Source organism: Drosophila yakuba, chromosome 2R, assembly GCF_016746365.2.
Source record: "Drosophila yakuba strain Tai18E2 chromosome 2R, Prin_Dyak_Tai18E2_2.1, whole genome shotgun sequence".
Classification (NCBI taxonomy): Eukaryota; Metazoa; Arthropoda; class Insecta; order Diptera; family Drosophilidae; genus Drosophila; species Drosophila yakuba.
Window position 1 is genome coordinate 18,486,916 of NC_052528.2, and position 20,277 is coordinate 18,507,192.

A 20,277-nucleotide genomic window follows, 5' to 3' on the forward strand; every position below is an offset into this window, starting at 1 on the left:
CAGCATTCCCCCAAAACATGGCCATAAAATTGCTGCCGACATGTTTGCTCCGCTCCCATTCGCTTGTTGAATTATGATTTTCTGCCCGGCCTGGCAAAGTGTCTCCATTTCGGAGTCCCATAGTCGTCGTCCTAAAGAGCAGGACTCGGAGCTCGGAACTCGGGAGTCGGTCTTCTCCAGGCCAGGAAATCAATTAAAACTTTGCATCTTGTCAGGGGACCTAGACCGACTACTCGCCTTCTATCCTCGAAGCGATTCTGATCCCGGATCCCGGACTCCGGACTCCGGACTCCGGACATGTTCCCATGTTGCTATGTGTGTTCCGTGCATGCCGGGCACATCAAACAAATGTCATCGCATGCCGAGCATCCGACAGTTAACTGCAATTAAACGTCATGGAATGCACAATTAATGCACCAGGATGGCAGAGTAATGGGTATGAATTATGCACTTTAATGGGTAGCAAAGTGGGCTTGTGCTAGGGATGCCTCCAACTTGGTTTTATATCGCAGCAGTTTCTTTATTATTAAATGTATTATAATTAAATCGAAGCATGTAGTTATGTCTTTTGTTGAATTGTATTCTAGAGAGAAGTGCATTTGAACTTGGCAGTGGAAAACTACATCTCTTTTGAAGCCTCTTATAGGTACAACCAGTATTTCCAAAAATTCCTTTATATCGAATATATTTGCAAGTATTAAATGAATTTTTCAGTGGAATGCTCACCTCTAGCTGATTCCTCCAGTGGCTTTTAACAAATTCGCAGCTCATTCAGGCATTACGAGTACAAATCGCTGGGGGCACGAGTTTATTAAATTTTCTCAAGCCCTCGGACATTGTTTAGTTTTGCGTTCGTGTTTAGCATTTTTTTTTATATTTTTTTTTTTTTTGGCAGCACATTTTTCACGAAAGCGGAGGTCCTTTTTCACATTTTGGCCGTAACCTCGTTAAACAGTTAGCAAGCATTGCAGCTGAGGGGGGAGGGGTAAGGGGAAGGGGCCGGCGGCACAAATTTTAATTAGAGTGCGCCACGCAAACATATCCTGGCACATACATACATATAGCCTACAGAGTCGCCACCAAGGATGCGATACTTTGGGTCTCCGTTTCGGCCACAATGTTTATGTTTGTTTGTCATACATGGGGCGAGTCCCTGGTCCCTGGTGCATTGAACGGTATCCAAATAGGGCCCTAAAGCGTTTTGTATTCGGCTAAATTGGTAACGGGGGAACGGGGAAGCGGCAGGACGAGGTGCAGGACACTGGGGCCATCCACGATAAACAAGGATGCATTTGCGGGGGCCAGGACCACGGTTCCTCCGATATACATATACCACGTAGTTCCAGCAGTTCTTCTTCCTCTCTGACATTCAGTTTTTTTTCTGTTTTTTTGGGGTTTTGTTTTTTTTTTTTGTGTGTGTGGTTGGAGAACGCTGCCGAAAACTTGAATGTAAATTTGCTTTGGCTTCAGTTGAAGCCAGCCACAGAAACACAATGTAAACCGCCCATTTCCCGCTCGCAGATCGATCGATTTGGTCGAAATGAGATTCTTGCATGTGGTCGGTCGGTTGGAGCATTTCTTCTTTTTTGGGAGTTATGCTACTCGCTTTCCATGAAAATTCATCGCGCTCCCGCGGCGCAAAAGTCTGATGTTCAACCATGTTTTCGAGGATTTCTAGGAAACGTGGAGCGGAAACCATGGATATTTCTGTCCACTATTGCATCCAAACTGAATGTTTTTGTTTCTTTAATTTGTTTAAGTGTTTCGTTCTTGTTCTTTAGATGGTGGAATCTTTCAAGCTTAGAGTGGGAGCATCTGTGCCCCAAATGAGATGATTAATATTTAAGGCTGCCGTCACTCCAGCCGGAATAATCTGGGAGTGCAACCAAGTTTGCTGCACTGCCACACGGCACATTGGCGAAAGCCAATCCGAGCCAGCTTTCAGCAATTCACCTGGCTAATCGCATGGCAAAGCCGAGTTGAAAGTAATTATGGCCGTTTGCATTTCAAAGTATAACGGATATGCCGACGCACAGGACATCATTTGGCCTGCATCCTCGCCAAACTGTTCCCAGTATGGAAACAGTATGCCTCTGCGGGCATTGCGCAGAATCAGCATCCCAGTATCCCAGTATCCCAGCATTCAGCATCCACAGTTGTCAGTGCTCAGTTCTCAGTTCTTGGTACTCAGAGGCCTCCAGCCAGTTGGCCACATTCTGGACCCATCAGTTGCGCGTCGGGCTCTTAACGGAACGGTTCGAGAACTCCGGCATGCGGTTCCACTACTCGAGATCGGTGGAATGCTAGTAGACAAGTGGACAAACACACACACAGACAGTCAGGTGTTTGGCGCCAAGTTGCCCCAGAGAGACAAATTGTTTATCTTGTGTCAAGTGGTGTATGGCCACCCCATTGGCCAACACCCACTTTAGCTTCAACTCCAGCAGTGAAAGTTTGTTGTCGCCATACAGCCATTCAGCTATCCAAACATCTAGCCACTCCGGTGGCGTTTTGTTCTGTGGCTGCCAGGCTAACCGAACTCAGTTGGATCCTTTGCGGTTTCGGGCGCCCGAAATCGGATGACATTATCTGCCACGGGACGCGGTGCTACCTCGTGGAGTTCAGTGGCGTTCAGTGGCGCAGTGTGGAGTGAAGTGTGTGGTATGGTGAAGCTCGAGTCGCGTAGATTCGAATGGAATGGTGCCGAGTGACTCGGAATTAAAAGCGAAGCACGGCGTCGCACCTTAGGCATGCATCTTTAATCAGGCCCCAATGAATTTCCGCGCGAAATGTTTACGGCCTATGAATAAGCAATGAAATAAGCGCTCACGGGCATTTGTCATTTGGCAAAGTGAAAATTGAAGTGACTGTGAAAATTGAGACAAATGTGCGCGTCCGCAACCGAATATTAAAGCAAGGACCATCAAGCCAATCCCGGCTATTCCGGCAATTCCGGCTATTCCGCCAATCCGGGCATAATTTCTTCTTAACTAGGTAAATATTGGCTCACGTTCGGCAGTGTATGAAATGTGGGACGATTTCACACCTGTTACAACTTAATTACGGCCGGGCAAAGTAACTGAATTATTCACCTGGAATGCGGCTTGAGTGGCTCGATGGCTGGATGTATGTTTGCCAAAGCAGAAGTACAAATAGCCGGTGGGCGAAAGTGTGTGGGCAGTGTGTCCTGGTCGTCCGAAATCTGCAGGACCAACAGGACTAATTCCCCCCGAGGCAACTCGAATCGTATGGAATCCTGGGCGGCAGAATCGTGGCAGTCATATAAACGAGAATGAATGAATGTAATTGCTTTTGATTTATCTCACTCTCAACGCCAACAGAGTGGAAAGCCATTTATTTGGTGATTTCCGTTCGGACCTGGCAAAAATATATATAACTAATTCTGATAAATTATTACACAGATGATTATTGATGAAGACTAATTTATTAAGTCGCTACCCCCGCCTGGGAGCTCCCCATGTAGGTGAATACCCAGCTCCCCACTTTGCGTTCAAACCCAAAAACCCCAAAAAAAAAAAACTTTGCTTTGGCTGAACACAAAAAAGAGGGAAATGGAATTTGGAATCATGAAATTATTTATGAAGGAATGCCTGCGAGGGTGAAAGGACCTTTGGCATTGCCCTTTTCGGGTTTGCGGCCAACTTATTCGAGAATAAAGGGAAAAGTTTTACTTTTTGCGGCTGAATTATACATTTCTACATACATTGGGATGCATACTACTAGCTGGGCATACTAGCTGAAAGGACACGTCTATGAATTTGCTTTGCACCCGGCTTTAAAAAGCCAAACTTTCGTGGGTCAGGACCCCGAAATTCCCGCAGGAGACATGACCAGAAAGAGTAACTATTTTGTGCTTCATTAGAAGGGGGAAAAAGTCATGAATACGAGATTAGCTTGTATATGATTAATGGTAAAGCCAACCATAGCGTAATGTTGCAACTTTGGCCGATTTAAAATGCACACCCACATAAATCAATTTTGTGAAATGCATTGGCGCCACGATGCACTGCTGCGGGATATCCGATTATGCGGCTTTGATAGCCACATCGATTAATCAACGACACTTTAATGGCTATCTGCCGATTTTGGACGGCACATGGACATGTTCCATGGTCCACAGTCCATGGACTTTGTAGCAAATCAGTTCCGAGCTCGGTGCTCCTGATTGAGTATTTCCCGCAGTCGATTAAATAAACAAATTCCTGCCATTTTCACTCTTCTTGGTTATTTTAGGTGAAACAACATTTCTATACTTTCCTGCACTGACAGAAAATCTAAAGTTCATTTGGTACTATTATTATCTATTATCTATTATTACTACAATTTATGCCGCAAACTGCAATATACATTTTCATTTATAATTTATGTGCCATTATTTATAATGACAGCAGTATCATAAATTAATGGGATTAAACGTAAATTGATTATTAATAACTCCATGGTTCTTGTCTATGTTACCTTTGAGCTTTTGAAGCCTGAAAAGTATGGCTAGAATAGTACAATGTTGCATCTTAGGCAAGTTTTTTAGAGACCACCGCTTGAAAAAGGGGAAATTCATTCTTTCAGTGCTGGAGAGATGAAAAAAATGGTTCCATTATTTTTTGAAATTAATTGGCCAACGCTTGTGAAACAATTTCCGGTCAGGAATTCCTCTAGCATTTAGGAAGCAAACACGTTTCAAAGGGGTGGCTCGTCGGCTGGTGGATTGTTGAATTGGTGGGTTGGTGAATTGGTGTGTTGGTGTGTTGGTGAATTGGTGGGTTGCGTTCTGTGTTTTAAGTGGGTGCTCCGTTCGCCGAGGCATTTTGAATATTTCATTTTTGGACTCTCATATTGACCGAGTGGTCAAATAAATGCGAAGCAAGCAAATAAACCAAGCAGGGCTTTGCAAGAAAGATGAAAGGTTGATGGCGCTTCTGCACTCAATCATCTATGCATCGGCTGTTTTGGGATTTATGGGATACGGAATGTTGACACAATGCCCAAATAATTCAAATGTTGTGCGAATCTGATGAAATATGTTACACATTCATTTACATGCAGATGCGAGCCCTTCGGCTTTTAGACGGATTTGACACGTAGCTGTTGAAATGCAGATACACAGATACATAGATACACAGATACAAAATTCAAGTGGGCCCGTTTCGCAGGATGAGCAATGGCTGCAGGACGAAAGAGCTGCTGGATGCGGTGGCTGGTGGACTGGTGGACTGGTGGTCTAGTGGGTGTATGGAAATATGGTACATGGCACATGGTACCATGGTACAGTTGGGGTATATGGAGTTTTCCACCCATTGCATGCATGTGCGAGTTTGTGTTTGTGTTGTGTGTATTTGCATTTCCATTTGGTTTTCATTTTTCATTTTTCTGATGTTACTGTGACTGCAATATTCGCTTGAATAAATTATCCAGGTGTGCATTGCTCTGCATACCGAATGCAGACGGCAGAATGCGCCGGATCGGCCTTTAAATCAAAGGCACACTGTTTGGTAACTTAATTGTCTTCAGTTGCAGCTGTTTGGCAATTGTGTAATTTTTTTATTTGCGGGGGGAGAATGAAGGCGCCACTTCCGGCAGGATAACGCCATTAATTTGGATTAATATTCCTTGTTCCACGGAATGGCACTTGGCAATCACGACCGTCGCCGAAATCCCCTTCATTGTATTCGAATTTCTCTATCCCCCTCCCCTTCGCCATGTCCGCCCCAGTTTCCACAATGTCCTGGGGTTTTCCCATTCCTTTTCCCTTTTCCAGTCACTGTCGCCTTCTTCGTTCGCTTTATGGTTCATGTTCATGTCTTCTTTATCTAAATCATCCAACTGTGTAAATATTTGCCTCGCTTCCTGCATTCCATCCTCGTTATCCTTAAATCGTGCGTGCCGAGCTGCACAAAGACAAACGAGTGGGAGCGAGAGGGGTGCCATAAGGGGGAGGGGGCAGGAGAGACCGGAGACCGGAGCCCGAGGAGCGGGATGAATAAAGCAAACCCACCGATCCGGAGACCCAGCTCACCCACCTCACCCATCCACCGACTGAGTGAGCCGACCTACTCTACACTGGGTTAAATTTTGCATAAGGAACGCGCGGCCGTCGTTGTCCTGGCACAGTGGAAAAAGGGCCGGAAAAGTGGAGTAGGTTGGTGATGGTAGCTGCACCAAGCACAGGTGTGAATAATGCTTTATACACCAGGAACTTAGCACTAGCCCCATCATAATTGCACTTTTTCCGTGTTCAACGAGCAATTTTGTCATAAAAGCAATGCATCTCCACTTTACTTTAAAGCCAGTTTGAGTATTTTTTTAGTCCCAACGACTGAAGAATAACATTTACTGACCAGAGAACAAACTTTATCACGACGACCCACTGTGCGTAATTCCGACGGTAAACAATAATCGCAGCATTAATCTGAAACTGCGCACAAATCCGTCAAACTTAGTTGCGAAAACGGTGGAAAAAGAAAGGAGCTCAAAGGAAAGCAGGGCAAAGGATACAGCGGCAACTGAAAAAGGACTCAAACACAAACATTGGCGGAGATTTTGAGATTTTTGGGCGCTTGAACTGTCATTAATTTTAAGAACTTTAGCCCACTTCCGCTCGTTATCGAGCGTTCATCAATTTTCCAGGTAGACTGGCTTTAATTTCAAATTGTCGAGAACGCTGCGAATATCGCGATATAAACACAAATAGTTCAAATCATTCTGCAAGGCAATTAAGCAGCGTGACTGAGTGTTTTATGGCCATGAAAATTATACGATTCTTTCGGTTCTATGATTTTATGCTCCGAGGGTGGCGGTACTGAATCTTGGATGGCATCCTATCCAGAACTTAATGGGGCGCACTGGCCAATTATACCCTGGTACACGGAGCGCAATCGGGGTCACCTATTACGCTTCCATGGATGCACAAGTGTACATCTGCATCGGCGTACCTCTCATCTGGAAATGGAATGATATGAGTTGAATTGCGATTTTACTTTCGAGTAGGACCAGGACCAGGACCCTCTCCCTGTGTCAGTCATACATATTTGCTGACTGGGGAAACCGATACTTGACACTCCAAGTGGGGCAAATGTTTGGTTTCCACAGATGGATGAATGGTTGGATGGCTGGATGGCTGGATGGCTGGATGGATGGATGAATGGATGGGGGACACGTTATGAGAGTCAATCTCTAACGCCACTGAAACCCAATCCTCAAACATAGGGCTAGATGGGGGAAAGGAGGGCGTCCAGAGATCACCGGCAGCTGCAATCAATATTCATAAAGATTCGGCAAAGTTCACTCTACGGGGTTAGAAAAACTTTCGATTGTCTTTTGGGGATATGCGTAGGAGTCGCTACCAACTTTGCCCGGGCTTATTTCATTATGGAACTTATCCACAGATTTGAAACCAAATTTTCCCCCTCACACCCACAACCCGTGTCACCCACCAGCTACCACTTACCACTTACCACCCATCAACCAACCCACCCACCCACAAGTTTCTTAAGTATTTACCATGTTGGGGCGTTTTTGTCAGCTGCATTATGATAAAAATTTTCCAAAGTTTTCCTTAAGCTTTTTACACGGGCTTACAGCAAAATGTTGGCCGATCAGGGGGGAAGGGGGGATGCCAGGGGTTGGCTTAGCTGAAAACTTGAAAGGGACCAAATCCCTTTGGCCTCAAACTATTATTACATGCTCATATAGATTATTCACATTCTTTCACTTTGCAGCCACCGCAAGGAAAGCAACAAAGGATGGAAACTAAAGCTGGCTTAAGTGCGCTGGAGGAAAGGTCCCTGAAAGGTTCAGGTATGTGGATTATATAATTGCCGGCAAATGCCGAGAATTTGCCACAGTCGATGACACAAATTGTCTGGGGCATACAGTGCGGTTCGAATTTGGGGGTTTATTAGATTCGGTGCAGAGTGCTGGCAGAGCAAATCTTCAATTTTGCCTACAAGATGGGTTGGCTTACCAGAATACCTGGTTGATAAATGAATGTGACATTTTGCTGACTTATCTCGAAATTTAATCTTGTAAATATGTTCCACAAACAACAACACTTTATATAGAAAAGTATTATTATTTGTATTTTTGAGTGAGCCTTAGATTCATTTGAATATTGTGCTAAAGAAGTTACAGAAACTGTTTGAAAATGGCAATATCCATAATATACTATATAGGGTGGCACTATCAATATTCTTTATGGAAAACAGGTTTGTCCAATTCCTTGAGTAGTCAGTCAAGCAGCTTATCGGCTGAATCAAGCTGTGATAAAACGATTGAATCTATTCGTTTTTTACTCCACCGAATGTGCGAGTCTCCCCACTTCCACTTGGCCGTCTGATAGTTCCGAAGGGCAGTGTATGTAGATCCCAGCATAGTTTGGAATCGAATCCGAAGGAAAGACAAACAGACCGGAGAAGCCACCACCAACATCAACCCACACACCCACCCACCATCATATATGCTCTGTGGGCGTTTAGAAAAGCCCGCACACTGAGTTTCCCGGCTCCGCTTGGCTGGATGGATGGGGGAAATGTGAATTTTTTCTGCTATTCCACCTTTTCGACTTTCGACTTGTTTACGCAAAAGTTAAGGAAGGACATAAAAGCGAGCGGGCATCCTAGTATCCCCGTATCCCCGTATCCCAGCATCCCGGCATCCTGGCATCCGTCGTAAAAACTGTCGTCGTCACACTGGCTGATACCGATAGCGAAACGCTTTGCTGGCTGGTGGTAAATTTAATCATAAACACACAGCAGTCGATTGCGTCATGAGCGAAAAAACAAAACTATTTGCCGTCGTCCTTGCCTTTCATTTGAACTTAAAATTCGCTATTCAATCAGGGCACAAGACGAGCTCAGCTTTGAGGGAAAATAATACAAAGAAATCTAAAAAAACAGCAAAAGAAATAAAAAAACAAGAAACACATGGAAGGAAAGAGGAAAACGAGACGATATATCCATCAAAGCTGCTGACTTCTGTAGCGCCCGCTTTTGAGTCTAATCCCAGCAATACTGGAAATTTAAACAAAAAAGGAAAACTGAAAAAAATGGCTCCATTGGATTACAGATTGTCGCCGGGGAGGAAAAGCGAAACGAGCTCGAGCAGGAAGGGGGGTGAGACGATAAACAAGCAGAGAAAGGATGTTTAGGGCAACCCCCGCCCCCTCTCCCTCCCCTTCCCCCTCCACAGAACATGTAAGCTTCTGGGCAGAAGTTAACTTTTTTTTCGTCCTGCCGCCGACTCTTGTTTCCTTTTTATGATTATTTTTACTTTTGTTTCGGCTAACGAGACGCATTCCGTGGTAATCCGTCCCCGGGGAAATGTTAAACCAACGGGGAGACTCCGGAGCAGAGGATTGAAGTGGCGCGGAGAGACGCGAAGAAGGTATCCTGTTCTGGTGTCCTGTCGAAAATCGCTTAAATGGTCCATCAATGGTTCGGCCACGAGCCGAGGACGATTGCCAGGGACATTAACACTGACGAAATGTTGATTAAACTGGCAGCTCCTTTGGGCCATATTGAAATGGCCAACGGTCAAAGAGGGCTGTGAAAATCTCTCCTCTTCGAAATTGAATAATTTGCGCATAAACATTCATACACTTGACTCCCCCATATGACCTTTGCCCAAGGCCACACGCAGCAAAACTGCCCGATTTTATGGCGCATTTATCTATAAATATTTGATTGTTTTTAAGCTTTCGTTGTCCACAGACAAGAGGCTTATTTCGAATTATTATTTCATATATATATAAAATTATTTATTTGCTTGAGACCTATTAAACCAAAGAATTTCATTTCGGCGTCTTGATAAAATCTATTGGAATGTATAAATTTTACAAGTATAAGATGGATATATTTTCGCATCCTGGCATTCCTTATTATCTGCTGTTTTTCGATCAGTCCCAAAACTTTTGAAGGGAGTCAGCCGAAATGCCATGAGTTTATAATGTCATACCTAATGAACGCAAAACTTTTCGTTTAAAATCTCAGCTGACTTCTCAGCTGACTGTCTCAGAAGTTAGGTGGCATCCGTGAGATGGTTAGATTTGCTTTCTCACCGTGCAGGGAGGCAGGTAGGCAGGTGCCAGAGGTCGGGGCAGCAAAAGGGTTATATATCATGCCCAAGACAACGTCATCGCTCTGAAGAGGGTTTTTCCAGGCATTTTCCTTGGGTCAGGGATTGGTGGTTGGGGGGTTTGCTGGCTGAAGTGCCTGGCCCCAGGGCAGCAACTCTGGAAAACAAGGGACACGGATGAAGGACTCCGCACTACGGACTGAGGACTGCAGACTACGGACTGCGACAGCGGAGTAGGCAGCAGGACAGGCCAGCAGCACAGTGTTTTCCGCTTTTCCGGACGAGCAAATGACCCGGAAAGGCCGCACGGAAAGGCGGCTCGCAAAAGAGGAAAATGTGGAAAATATGGCAGCGCATGGGCGGCAAACAAAATACACAGGGAATACTACTCACTCGTAAGCAACAGAAAGTGGCAACGGAAACAATTGCAGTGACTGAGCAAATGTTTAGCAACCTGCCCCAAGGGATTCGCGTCGGCGGAAAAGCCAAGGAAACAAGCGGCAAATGCTAGTTTCTAACCTCGTCTAACATCTAAAGTCTGCAGTCTGTGACTGTGCGGCAAAGTTGATATTTAAATCTGATTTACATCGTTTGAAGCGTTTAGTAAAGTGCTGGCTTAGTAGTGGTCCACCCATTTCCACCACCACCTCCTGCTCGGGATGTGGAACGCTGCCAGGACACCCGCTGCACTCTCGCGCGGCCAAATCCTTGTGGGCAACGCCACCTGGTGGCCTGAAATGCATACCTAATTACGTTAATGGCCGTGCTGGCCATAAATTAGTGGAGATTAGGCGGCGGCCAGAAGCAGACCTGGCCAGAACCGAAGCACTGCCAAATTGAACTGGAAAGTGGGCACAAAACTGTGGAGAAAGTTTCGCAATGTGCGATGCGGGCGGATGAAATAATTATTGTCATGGCTGCGAGCGCAAAAGTAATTATTACTATTATTGCTTTTTCGAGCAGCGCAGGTAAATCAATAAATTTACATAATCATTGTGCAAAAGGGCAATTAATGGCGCTTTAAATGCAAGACGGACAAAGGAAAGGTATTTGTACGCCGCTGCCCGCAAATGAATCGATCCGTGCGACAATTGTGAAAATATCGTTTAATTAAAACAAATATGCATAGATTACTTTAAATACGGCCGTGAGTAAAAAGTTATGTCATCCGAACCTAATTGCCGGCGAAATGGCGTTAATTGAAAAGTCCGTGCCGAGGGAAAACAACACAATACAACTTTCGTGGCCTTACGTACCAGTGCTCTCCAGTGAGCATTGCAAACAATGCCGAACGTAATGGAAATGAATCTAATTTCTGTGGGACAAGCGGGCAGAAGGAGAACACGGATATCCTTTTAGGATATTCCACCTCGGACTGATGAGCGTAATTAATCAAGACGAAGCATGAATACTGATTTCCCAAGGGACGGGGAGCATGCTTTGTATTTGAGCCAGCATAAATATTATGACGGCAGGTCCGCCGTTCGCCAATGCCAAACAATTAACACAGATCCTACGCTTTTCACCTACTTGCATTGCAGCCTCCGTCTGAAATAGTACCACCCATCGCCCACCTGGCCCACCTGACCCACCTGTTCCAACTGGCCCACCTGAAGCCCATCAGAGTGCTCTCCGCTGACAACTGCCAGCTACTTATGCATGTTGCTGCCACTGACAAGCAGCAGCCGTAGCGACAGAAAGGCCGTCTGCAAGGAGCTGGGCGGTGGGTGGTAGTGGGTGGGTGGTGGGCGGTAGTGGGGCGCAAGTGGGCGTTAAGCAGGTAAGAAAGAAGCGGTGGCCCAGTGATGTCAACTGCAGACTACCCAGAGAAAGGGCATCCACTAATGGGAGAATGATTAGAATACTTGATACTCAATCGATAGCTTTGGTTGTCAGCTGCACAAAAGAAGCGCTCATTTGGCCATGAGTCTTGGCCTAAATGATTTACAGCTAAATAAAAATATGATATACAGCTAAATAAATATATTTTCAAATATGGAAAGTCATACCTCGTTAGACTCGTCGCGAAATTTTGAATCGAATGGTGGTCATAACTCGAAACTTAAAATTTTTGTCATTTTTCGAAAAAAAAATTTTGATGGTACCCCTTATCACAAATGCAAAAATTTGACCAAATTTTAAATTTTCAGATCACCCATAGAAAGACACAGTTTGTTAGTTTTTGTTGTTAGGTGCACAAGACAGGCGTTCTTCTGGTTATACGTCCTGTTTAAGCTCACCAACACCTCAAAAACCCAATCTAAAATCAAAATTTTGCTAATATTATGATTTAATTCTGATTTTACTTCAAAAATTAATAATTTATTCGGCGTACACCAAAAAGTTGTTGACCAAAAGTGGAATGTAATACATCGCTAAACTCCCGACAAAATATGCAAATTAATTGCATTTAGGAAAATGTAATATTTATATTTTCAAATTTTGCATTTTTTTTGCAAAAAATTATGATGTTACCCCTTATCAAAAATGCAAGAAGTTGACAAAAATTAAATTTTCAAAAATCAAGCCAAATATGTTACGGATTGTTAGTCGTGATTGTTAGCTGCACAAAACTGTTGCGCTTTTGGCTGTGACTTCACTTTAAAGAAGTTAAAGAGCCAGACTCACACCAAGGAAAAACATGTTTTTGTCGAACAGCTTTTCCTGATTTTCCGCCCAAAACGCATCGGTCAATGGCCGACCATTTAGCTATAAAGCAGCCGATGTGACAGCTCTGTTGCAGGCAAATGTTGCATTCCGTGCAAAAGGCAACGACAAAAGGTGTTAAGAAAGCCATTTCGCCTGCTAATGAGTGACGATGCCTCTGAGTGTGTGTGTGTGAGTGCGCCAAGGTGTGGGCTAGTGTGTGTGTTCTCTCTCCTTACCCCTTCCCCCCTCTTCAAGCTGGGTGCTTGTGTTTGTGTGTCCCCGTGAGTCCTTGCCAGGACTTGAGCCCGAGCTGAAGAGCAAACAAAAATGTTTTCATGTTTGGGCCTGTCAACAGATTTATCCAACCTGCCCCCTCCGCCCCGCTCCACCCCTACTTATTTTCGGTTTTGTATATGTTTGTGTGCAAGTGTTAGTGTGTGTGTGTGCAGAAGCATTTTGCTTAATTAGTTACAAACAGCCGAAACTGAGAGAGAGAGAGAGAGAGAGCTACAAAGGAAAGAGAGGCGGAGTGGCAAGTAGAAAGGACTCGCATCCATGGCTGTCTTTAAGGCTCCGCCGAATGTTTACAAATGTCGCAGCTTCTGCTGCGGGCAGCTGAAGATACAGGGACACAGATACCAGATCGGAGATACTACATACATACGTATGGGGGATGCCAAGATGCGGATGTGGATGCGGATGTGTGGGCAGGTGACACAAGTCAGCTCGAGATAATCCGATGAACTCTGCGACTGTAGCATACTTATGAGGGCGACTGGTGGTGGTAGTGGTGGTGTGAATAGTGCGCAATGAAGACATTTATTCACTCGGCAGCACTCACAAAATGAATGGAACAATCTTGAATTTCTACACACAATTTCCAGAGGCGTAATATCGCAATTAAATTAACTCTCGCTGAATCATCATGTAAATAACATTGAGTGTGAAATGGAATGGTGTTTTTCGAATGTGAATACAATTATCATTTCACTGTTTGTTTTCACTTAGTACAACACCTAAATCGAGAAAACAAAATGCATAAATCCAATCAATCATACAAGCATTTATAAGGGTCCTTGTTCAATTCGCAAATGGAATAATGATATGGTTCTTCTGACAGTTTTGACTTTATGATTTATTAAAATGCACGCCCATCTATAAGTTGCATTCCATGCGTTATTTTCATGTTTTTATTATCATTAAAGTTTAATTCAATTAAATGGGAATAATTTAATGTAGCTTTAAAGAGTTTAAGTGCCAAAACGAATGTTTTACATATTTGTTCTATTTAGATACACTTTAACATTGAGTTAAAAAACAGCAATCTAAGCGAAAGTATCAAGTTGATGATTGCACTTGAAAAACTATTTATTTCCTTTACTTGCATTTCATTTTTCCTTTTCTGCACTAAAGTATTAAATTATATAAGGAGGATACTTAATACTTTCGGCTCTCGCTCGTCAAAATAACGAACTCTTCATTTATTTAATTACTGCTCGCCAAACTTTATGCTATGCGACTTAATTAGTTGCTTTACCGTTGGGTATTAGCTAACAAATTTAATATAAATTTTACCAGTTTTCACTATTTACTCTATGTCACAGTAGTAAAGATTGACGTTGCCCATTAAATCATTTAATGTGCTTAATTTATGAAAAGGATTTATTACTACCAGAATTTGATACAGATAGAATATATACCCGTATATAACAGACCTGTTTTCATTAATTACTGTAATTGTTACGGACGTAAGGAATTAGTTGCCGAAATATGAGGCCTTGGAGTATCCCATTAAATATTCAACTCGTTATCCACTATCCATCCATTCGAACCGCATAAAGTGCCTTCGCATAAAGGAGAATTACACGTTTAATTACACGCACATTAAGCTGAATGCATTTTCCTGTTTCCCATCCCGCAGAGAAACTTAAAATGCTGGACATAACACGCGACAAGCCGGTGAAGGTGGCCGTCAAAGTGGCCGTTCCTGTGCGGGATCACCCAAAGGTATGTAGATGGAGCAAAGGCGGAGCAGCAGTGGTGGAATGGAAACCAGTTAACGGAGGGTAAACATTTTCATTGCATTTCCCTTTGTGCCGCCGCCACACAACAGTTCAATTTCGTGGGCAAGCTGCTCGGACCCAAGGGCAACTCGATGAAGCGCCTGCAGGAGGACACCATGTGCAAGATGGCCGTACTGGGACGCGGATCGATGCGGGACCGGCGGAAGGAGGAGGAGCTGCGTGGCAGCGGGGACAGTCGCTACGCCCACCTCTTCGAGGACCTGCACGTCGAGATCTCGACCTTCGCCGCTCCGGCGGAGGCACATGCCCGGATAGCCTATGCGCTGGCGGAAGTGCGCCGCTTTCTGGTTCCGGTGAGTTTGGATGGCATCTCTGCATCTTTTTGGGTGGGGCAACTCCCGCGGCATTGTTTGTGTTTAATACCCATTAATGATTTAAGTTTCGCCCGCGCCATGGGCAGGCAAATGAGCATCTTAAAGTTGGCCCGAACAAGGGACTTAAAGTTATGACCGCGTCGAGTGCACTTGGCCAAAATGTGTACTTCAATTTGGAAAGGCATTTGGAGCATTTTAAAGACAATCAACCGAATGGGTAGACATTTCATTTTGTGCGGCGATTAATATTATTTATAGACTGATTGCTGGTTCCTGCTGAACACCAAAGTCCCTTTATAATACCTAAGCCTTAGGGAAAAACGTTGGTGCTACTTTTAGATTTTAAGAAAATGCTAATTTTAAATTAAACAAAATGTAATTATTAATTGAAGGGCTTGCAATCTCTTTTGATTAAAACCCACTTATCAAGCGAGTGTGTTCCCTCCTCTCCACTTTTCCAGAATGTCATGTTTTGGGGCCAATTGCGTTTTAACTTTAGAAAACTGCGCTGTTTTGATGAAAGTTTCCGAACTCGCTGACGACTTTAATTAAAGTCAAATTTGCGAAAGTCATGGCGAATAGTTTTGGAAGTGTAGTTCAAGAGTACTGTAGCCGGAGCTCTTGCTCCTCGAACTGCTCCACAGCTACAACTGCTCCAAGGATGTGCTCGTTATCGACTTCGGCTTCCGTGTTGCCAGTGTTCGCGTGGCATGCAGCGGGTTTCCTGCTCCAGCGCCCCGTGCTCGCTGACTAAATTGCATTGTGCTGTAATTACATTTACCACCCCACGGCACTCGAATGGTGCCGCCCCCATCATCCCACTTGGCCCACTCCTTTTGGCTGCGAACCAAGCGAACTTGGCTTGCATCTTCCTCTTGGCCATTGTGCGGCGCTCGACACGCCATCGCCATCGCCACTTCGCCATCGCCACATCGCCATCGCCACATCGCCATCGCCATGGCCAACGCCATTGCCATCTTCCGGAGGCAACGAGTGTGTGTGTGTGTTCCTTGCCCCTTCTCCATGAGAGACACAAACGTTGAGCGTTTACTATCTGCTGTCTGCAGACGAGGACGCAGGCAGATTGTGAGCAGTCCTGGAGGCAGCACGTCCTGGGCATCATCCTCACTTGCCCGGCGCCGGCATACTTTATTTATACATCTCCGTTAAGTTGCAGCCAGAAATGTGGGGAGTGGACATGGAGCAATTTAAACGGCATGCCGGGGCCATCTATCCGGGGGTAGCCATACATATAGAAAGTATACTGTGTACTGGAGCAGTTGTTGGATCCCAGAGAATTACAAATGAGCGCCATATATCCAGCTTATTGCAAATTACACCTTGGGACCAGAGCCGGGCTTTGATCTATAATTTTCCACAAAATTCAATTCTCACCTACCACCTAACCGTCAGAGTTCTGAAGTCTTTTCACATTTCCACATTATGGCCAGCTTAAGCTGGAGAGGATGCGCTTGGGCATAAGGATGGAAGGATGGGGGTCGGGTAATCCAATATATATTGACATCCTGGCCGACCTTTGACTGGCAGATGCTGACAACATTGAAACTCCCTCCTGGCCGCTGGCACACAGACTTTTTCCCCTGAGTTATTCCGATCTGATTACACACGACGAAAATTTGCATAGAAATTATATGATATCCCCAACACACAACGCAGAGACAAAGGCGATGAAAGTAGAAACTGTTTCAATTTAGATAAATTGCTGGGGTTACCTGGAGTGTGTGTGTGTGTGTGTGTCATTTTTTCCCCATTCTTTTGCCAGGAAGAGTCTCTGCGAATCTCATCTGCGACATATTTAAGACTCACCCACCTGGCGGGAAATTGTTTATGGCATCTGCAATCTCGATTTATGTTCGCCAGCGAGTGCCATAAAATGGAGCACTTGTGTGACAGTAGTAGAGGTAGTAAAAGTGTAGGAAACACATATGTTTTGCAAATTCAGAGATATATATTCATAAACGAGTTAGTTGGTTAATGGGGTTGATGAAATGTGTATCCAACGTCCTGGAGTTTCCTGCGTGCGTGTATCCATCGCCACCCAAAACCCACAGTCACTCCCACAGTCGTTCCCACAGCAACTCCCACATCCACGCCCACTCCATTGCCACCCACATAATTGCATTAAGCACTCACAGATACTCAGATACACATCGCGCATATGTATGTACACACATACATACATATGTGAGTGTCCTGGGGCAGGAATGGATTCCTACTCAAAGGGTGCTCCGCCGGTGACACATGAAACGTGGCTGCGCACAAACTTTTAATTGACATCCAATAAAATTCGCATTTATTGCCAGCGACGGCCGCCAGGGAAACGTGAATTAAATTTAATTGCTCGACTGAGGTGTTCCTGTGGTGTTCCACAACTAATCCCCGCCAGTGATGGACGCTGGACAGTATCTTCTTGCCGCACAACTGCATTACGTGGCAAGGTGGCAAGGTGGCGGCGCCACAAACCGAAAGTTTATATATCTCCGGCGAGATAAAACGCAAAAGTTCGTACTTTAACGCGAATACCACTCCGAATGTAATGCCCCACTTGATTGAAGTACACCACATTCTACATTGTTGTTGAAAACCCTATTAGGAAACATATTATTCAGCATCATGTCATCTGTATAGCTCATGGGAAGAGCTCTATGTGTTGCCAGTGCCATCACTGAATCACTCATCTCTTGCCCGCAGGACTACCACGATGACATCCGCCAGGAGCAGATGTGGGAGATGCAGGCGCTGACGTCCACGCCCGCACTGGGCGCCCACTCGCTGGAGGACTCGCATAGTCCCACCATCAACAGCGGCAGCCAGGTGGGCGGTGCCACCAACTGCTCCTCGAACGGGGCCAGTGGGCGTGGCCTGGGCGGCGGACTGGCCGACATGGACACGTCCAACGATGACAAATCGGACGACGCCAGCGGCATGGAGTGCCTGTCGGCAGTCGACAAGCTTGACTGCTCGTCCAGCTGCGCCAGTCTGGGCATCAGTGGCATCACGACCATCAGCACCACCAGCTCCGAGCATCCGCATCCGCACCAGCACCACCAGCAGCACCAACAGCACCACGCCCACCTGCACCCAGCACACGCCCACGGAAACCAGCAGCAACAGCAACAGCAACAGCAGCAGCAGCAGCAGGTCCAGCACCACCACAGCCACCAGGCGCACTTCCATCAGCTCCTGCAGCAGGCCCACGGTGGAGCCAGTGCCGCAGCGGCTGCCTGCGGGGAGCATCTCTCCGGACAGGCGACTCCGGCGACGGCGGCGGCACGTAAGTGTACTCCGGCTGAGCTCGACTTTTAATTGGAATTTACGGCTGCCATTGATGCAGTGCATGAGTGGGCCAATGAACGTAATCCAGCTCCAGTCGGTAGTCGCAAGTCGAAAGTCAAGTTAATTTTCAAGCTTAGGCACACTTTCACAGGATACACAGGATTTTGTAAAGGAGTTTACATTAGAACATATAGACTATGTATAGAGTTTAGAAATTTAAACAACATTTCAGTAGCTCCTAGTAGCTTCTTTATGTGGTTTTAAGTTTTTATGTTTATGTTTAAATTGGGACAGATCTTAAAAAAAATTGGTTAAAGACTAGTTTTTCCAGACTAATTAATCTGAAAGTGCATTGAAGGCTTCGGCTACCAAAGTCCAACCTTTGTCGCTACACCATTTGCAAAGCAATCCTCCAGCTGCCACTCATTCGGTTCTCCTTCTTTGTGCGCCTTTGAATCTCCTGCAGTGCACACCACGGCCATGGCAGTGGCACTCCAGCATCAGCTGACAGCCGCAGGAATCGGAGGACTCCTAAAGCCGGCCACCGGAGTGGGGGCCACAATGGCCGGGCTGCCCACCACCCAGGCGGGTGCCGCCGCCCTTCAGTTGCCCGGCGACGGGGAGTCATCCGGATCGACGCTCACGCTGCTGGAGCCACCGGGCACCGCACTCCTGCATCCCGCTCTGCGCAACGTCAAGACCATCAACATAGGTGAGCCTCAGCCTGCTGTCCGCAGTCAGTCTTAGTTGCTACACTGATGAAAAGAAAAGAAAGAAAAATGTATTTAATGATAGTAAGCATATATTGGAGTACATCTTGGCATCATTTTCTCTCTGTGCACCAGGTGGCGGCCTGGGAAGGAAGCGTCCTCTGCTGGGTGTTCCCCGCTCCGGAATGAATCCCACCAAGCGCACGGTGATGAGCCTGCTGGCCAGGGCCAAGAACTCGCAGGCGCTGCACTCGGTCCGCCAGCCGATGGTGACGGCCACCAGTTTCGCTGAGTGAGTTGCCCGCACGGAAACGAGCCACCCCACGTACTCCGATTTAAATGGATTAATCCGGGGGATGAGGGAACTTAATGACTATGTTTTCCATTTTGTAGACCCTTGCAGATGCTGGCCTCGCCGTTCATCATACCGCACCGGGCGGTGGAGCAGCCAATCCTGGCGCTGTCCAAGGAGAGCCTCGCCCAGGGCGTCTAACCCAGTGAGCTGCTCCACCTGCGGCTGCCCAGATAGACCAATCTGACCGAATACCACCTGCCCCCCCTTCGCCTCACCCATTGGGAGGATCAGCGAGAGTCTCGAGGAGCGAATATTTAGCGAATATTTCTAGGCGATGTTTGCGTAGTTGATGCGTACTCGCACTTCTACACCCTCCCCCCAACTCCCCCCAGTAGTAAGGCTATATAGTATATATCGTTACCGATACCGATCTTTAGGGACTAACTGTGAACTTAACCCGAGCGAATCTCGAGCTCGTGCTACACGATTTTATTTTTTACAGAGAATAAACGGAGCGTCTATTTGCAATGCGATGTTTTATTTCCACAGATGCAAGCCTAGGCAAACGAAAATCGAAATGTTCGATGGCAATGTTCTACTGGAACAGAGTTAAAAACCCTTAACAAAATTGAAACCTAAACTTAGTGTCAAATTAAAAAAAAAAGAGAGAAAACTTCAATAGAATAAATGTAAACGCAATTACTTTAAAAAAATTACTTTAAATAAATATACACACAATACGAATGCGAATGCGAATGCGAATGCAGATACCGAACACGAGTACCACAAAAGATATATATACAATACATACGAACACGTATACAAGCAAATATACAAAT

The 20,277-nt window shown here is 45.5% G+C and overlaps 1 protein-coding gene across 2 annotated transcripts; it reads left to right on the forward strand.

Annotated features, from left to right (window-relative positions):
• Positions 1-2,228: 2,228 nt before the first annotated feature.
• Positions 2,229-19,966, forward strand: LOC6531272. Of its 2 annotated transcripts, none has more exons than XM_039372014.1 (8): positions 2,229-2,994; positions 7,737-7,815; positions 14,660-14,745; positions 14,852-15,115; positions 17,849-18,431; positions 18,900-19,145; positions 19,279-19,468; positions 19,537-19,966. In XM_039372014.1, the coding sequence occupies exons 2-7, from the start codon at positions 7,761-7,763 to the stop codon at positions 19,437-19,439; spliced, it is 1,395 nt and encodes a 464-aa protein (XP_039227948.1). In that variant the 5' UTR covers positions 2,229-2,994; positions 7,737-7,760; the 3' UTR covers positions 19,440-19,468; positions 19,537-19,966. The 2 variants fall into 2 exon arrangements, with proteins under 2 accessions (XP_039227948.1, XP_002092081.2); XM_002092045.3 differs by having other exon boundaries at positions 2,230-2,994; positions 19,279-19,435.
• Positions 19,967-20,277: the final 311 nt, after the last annotated feature.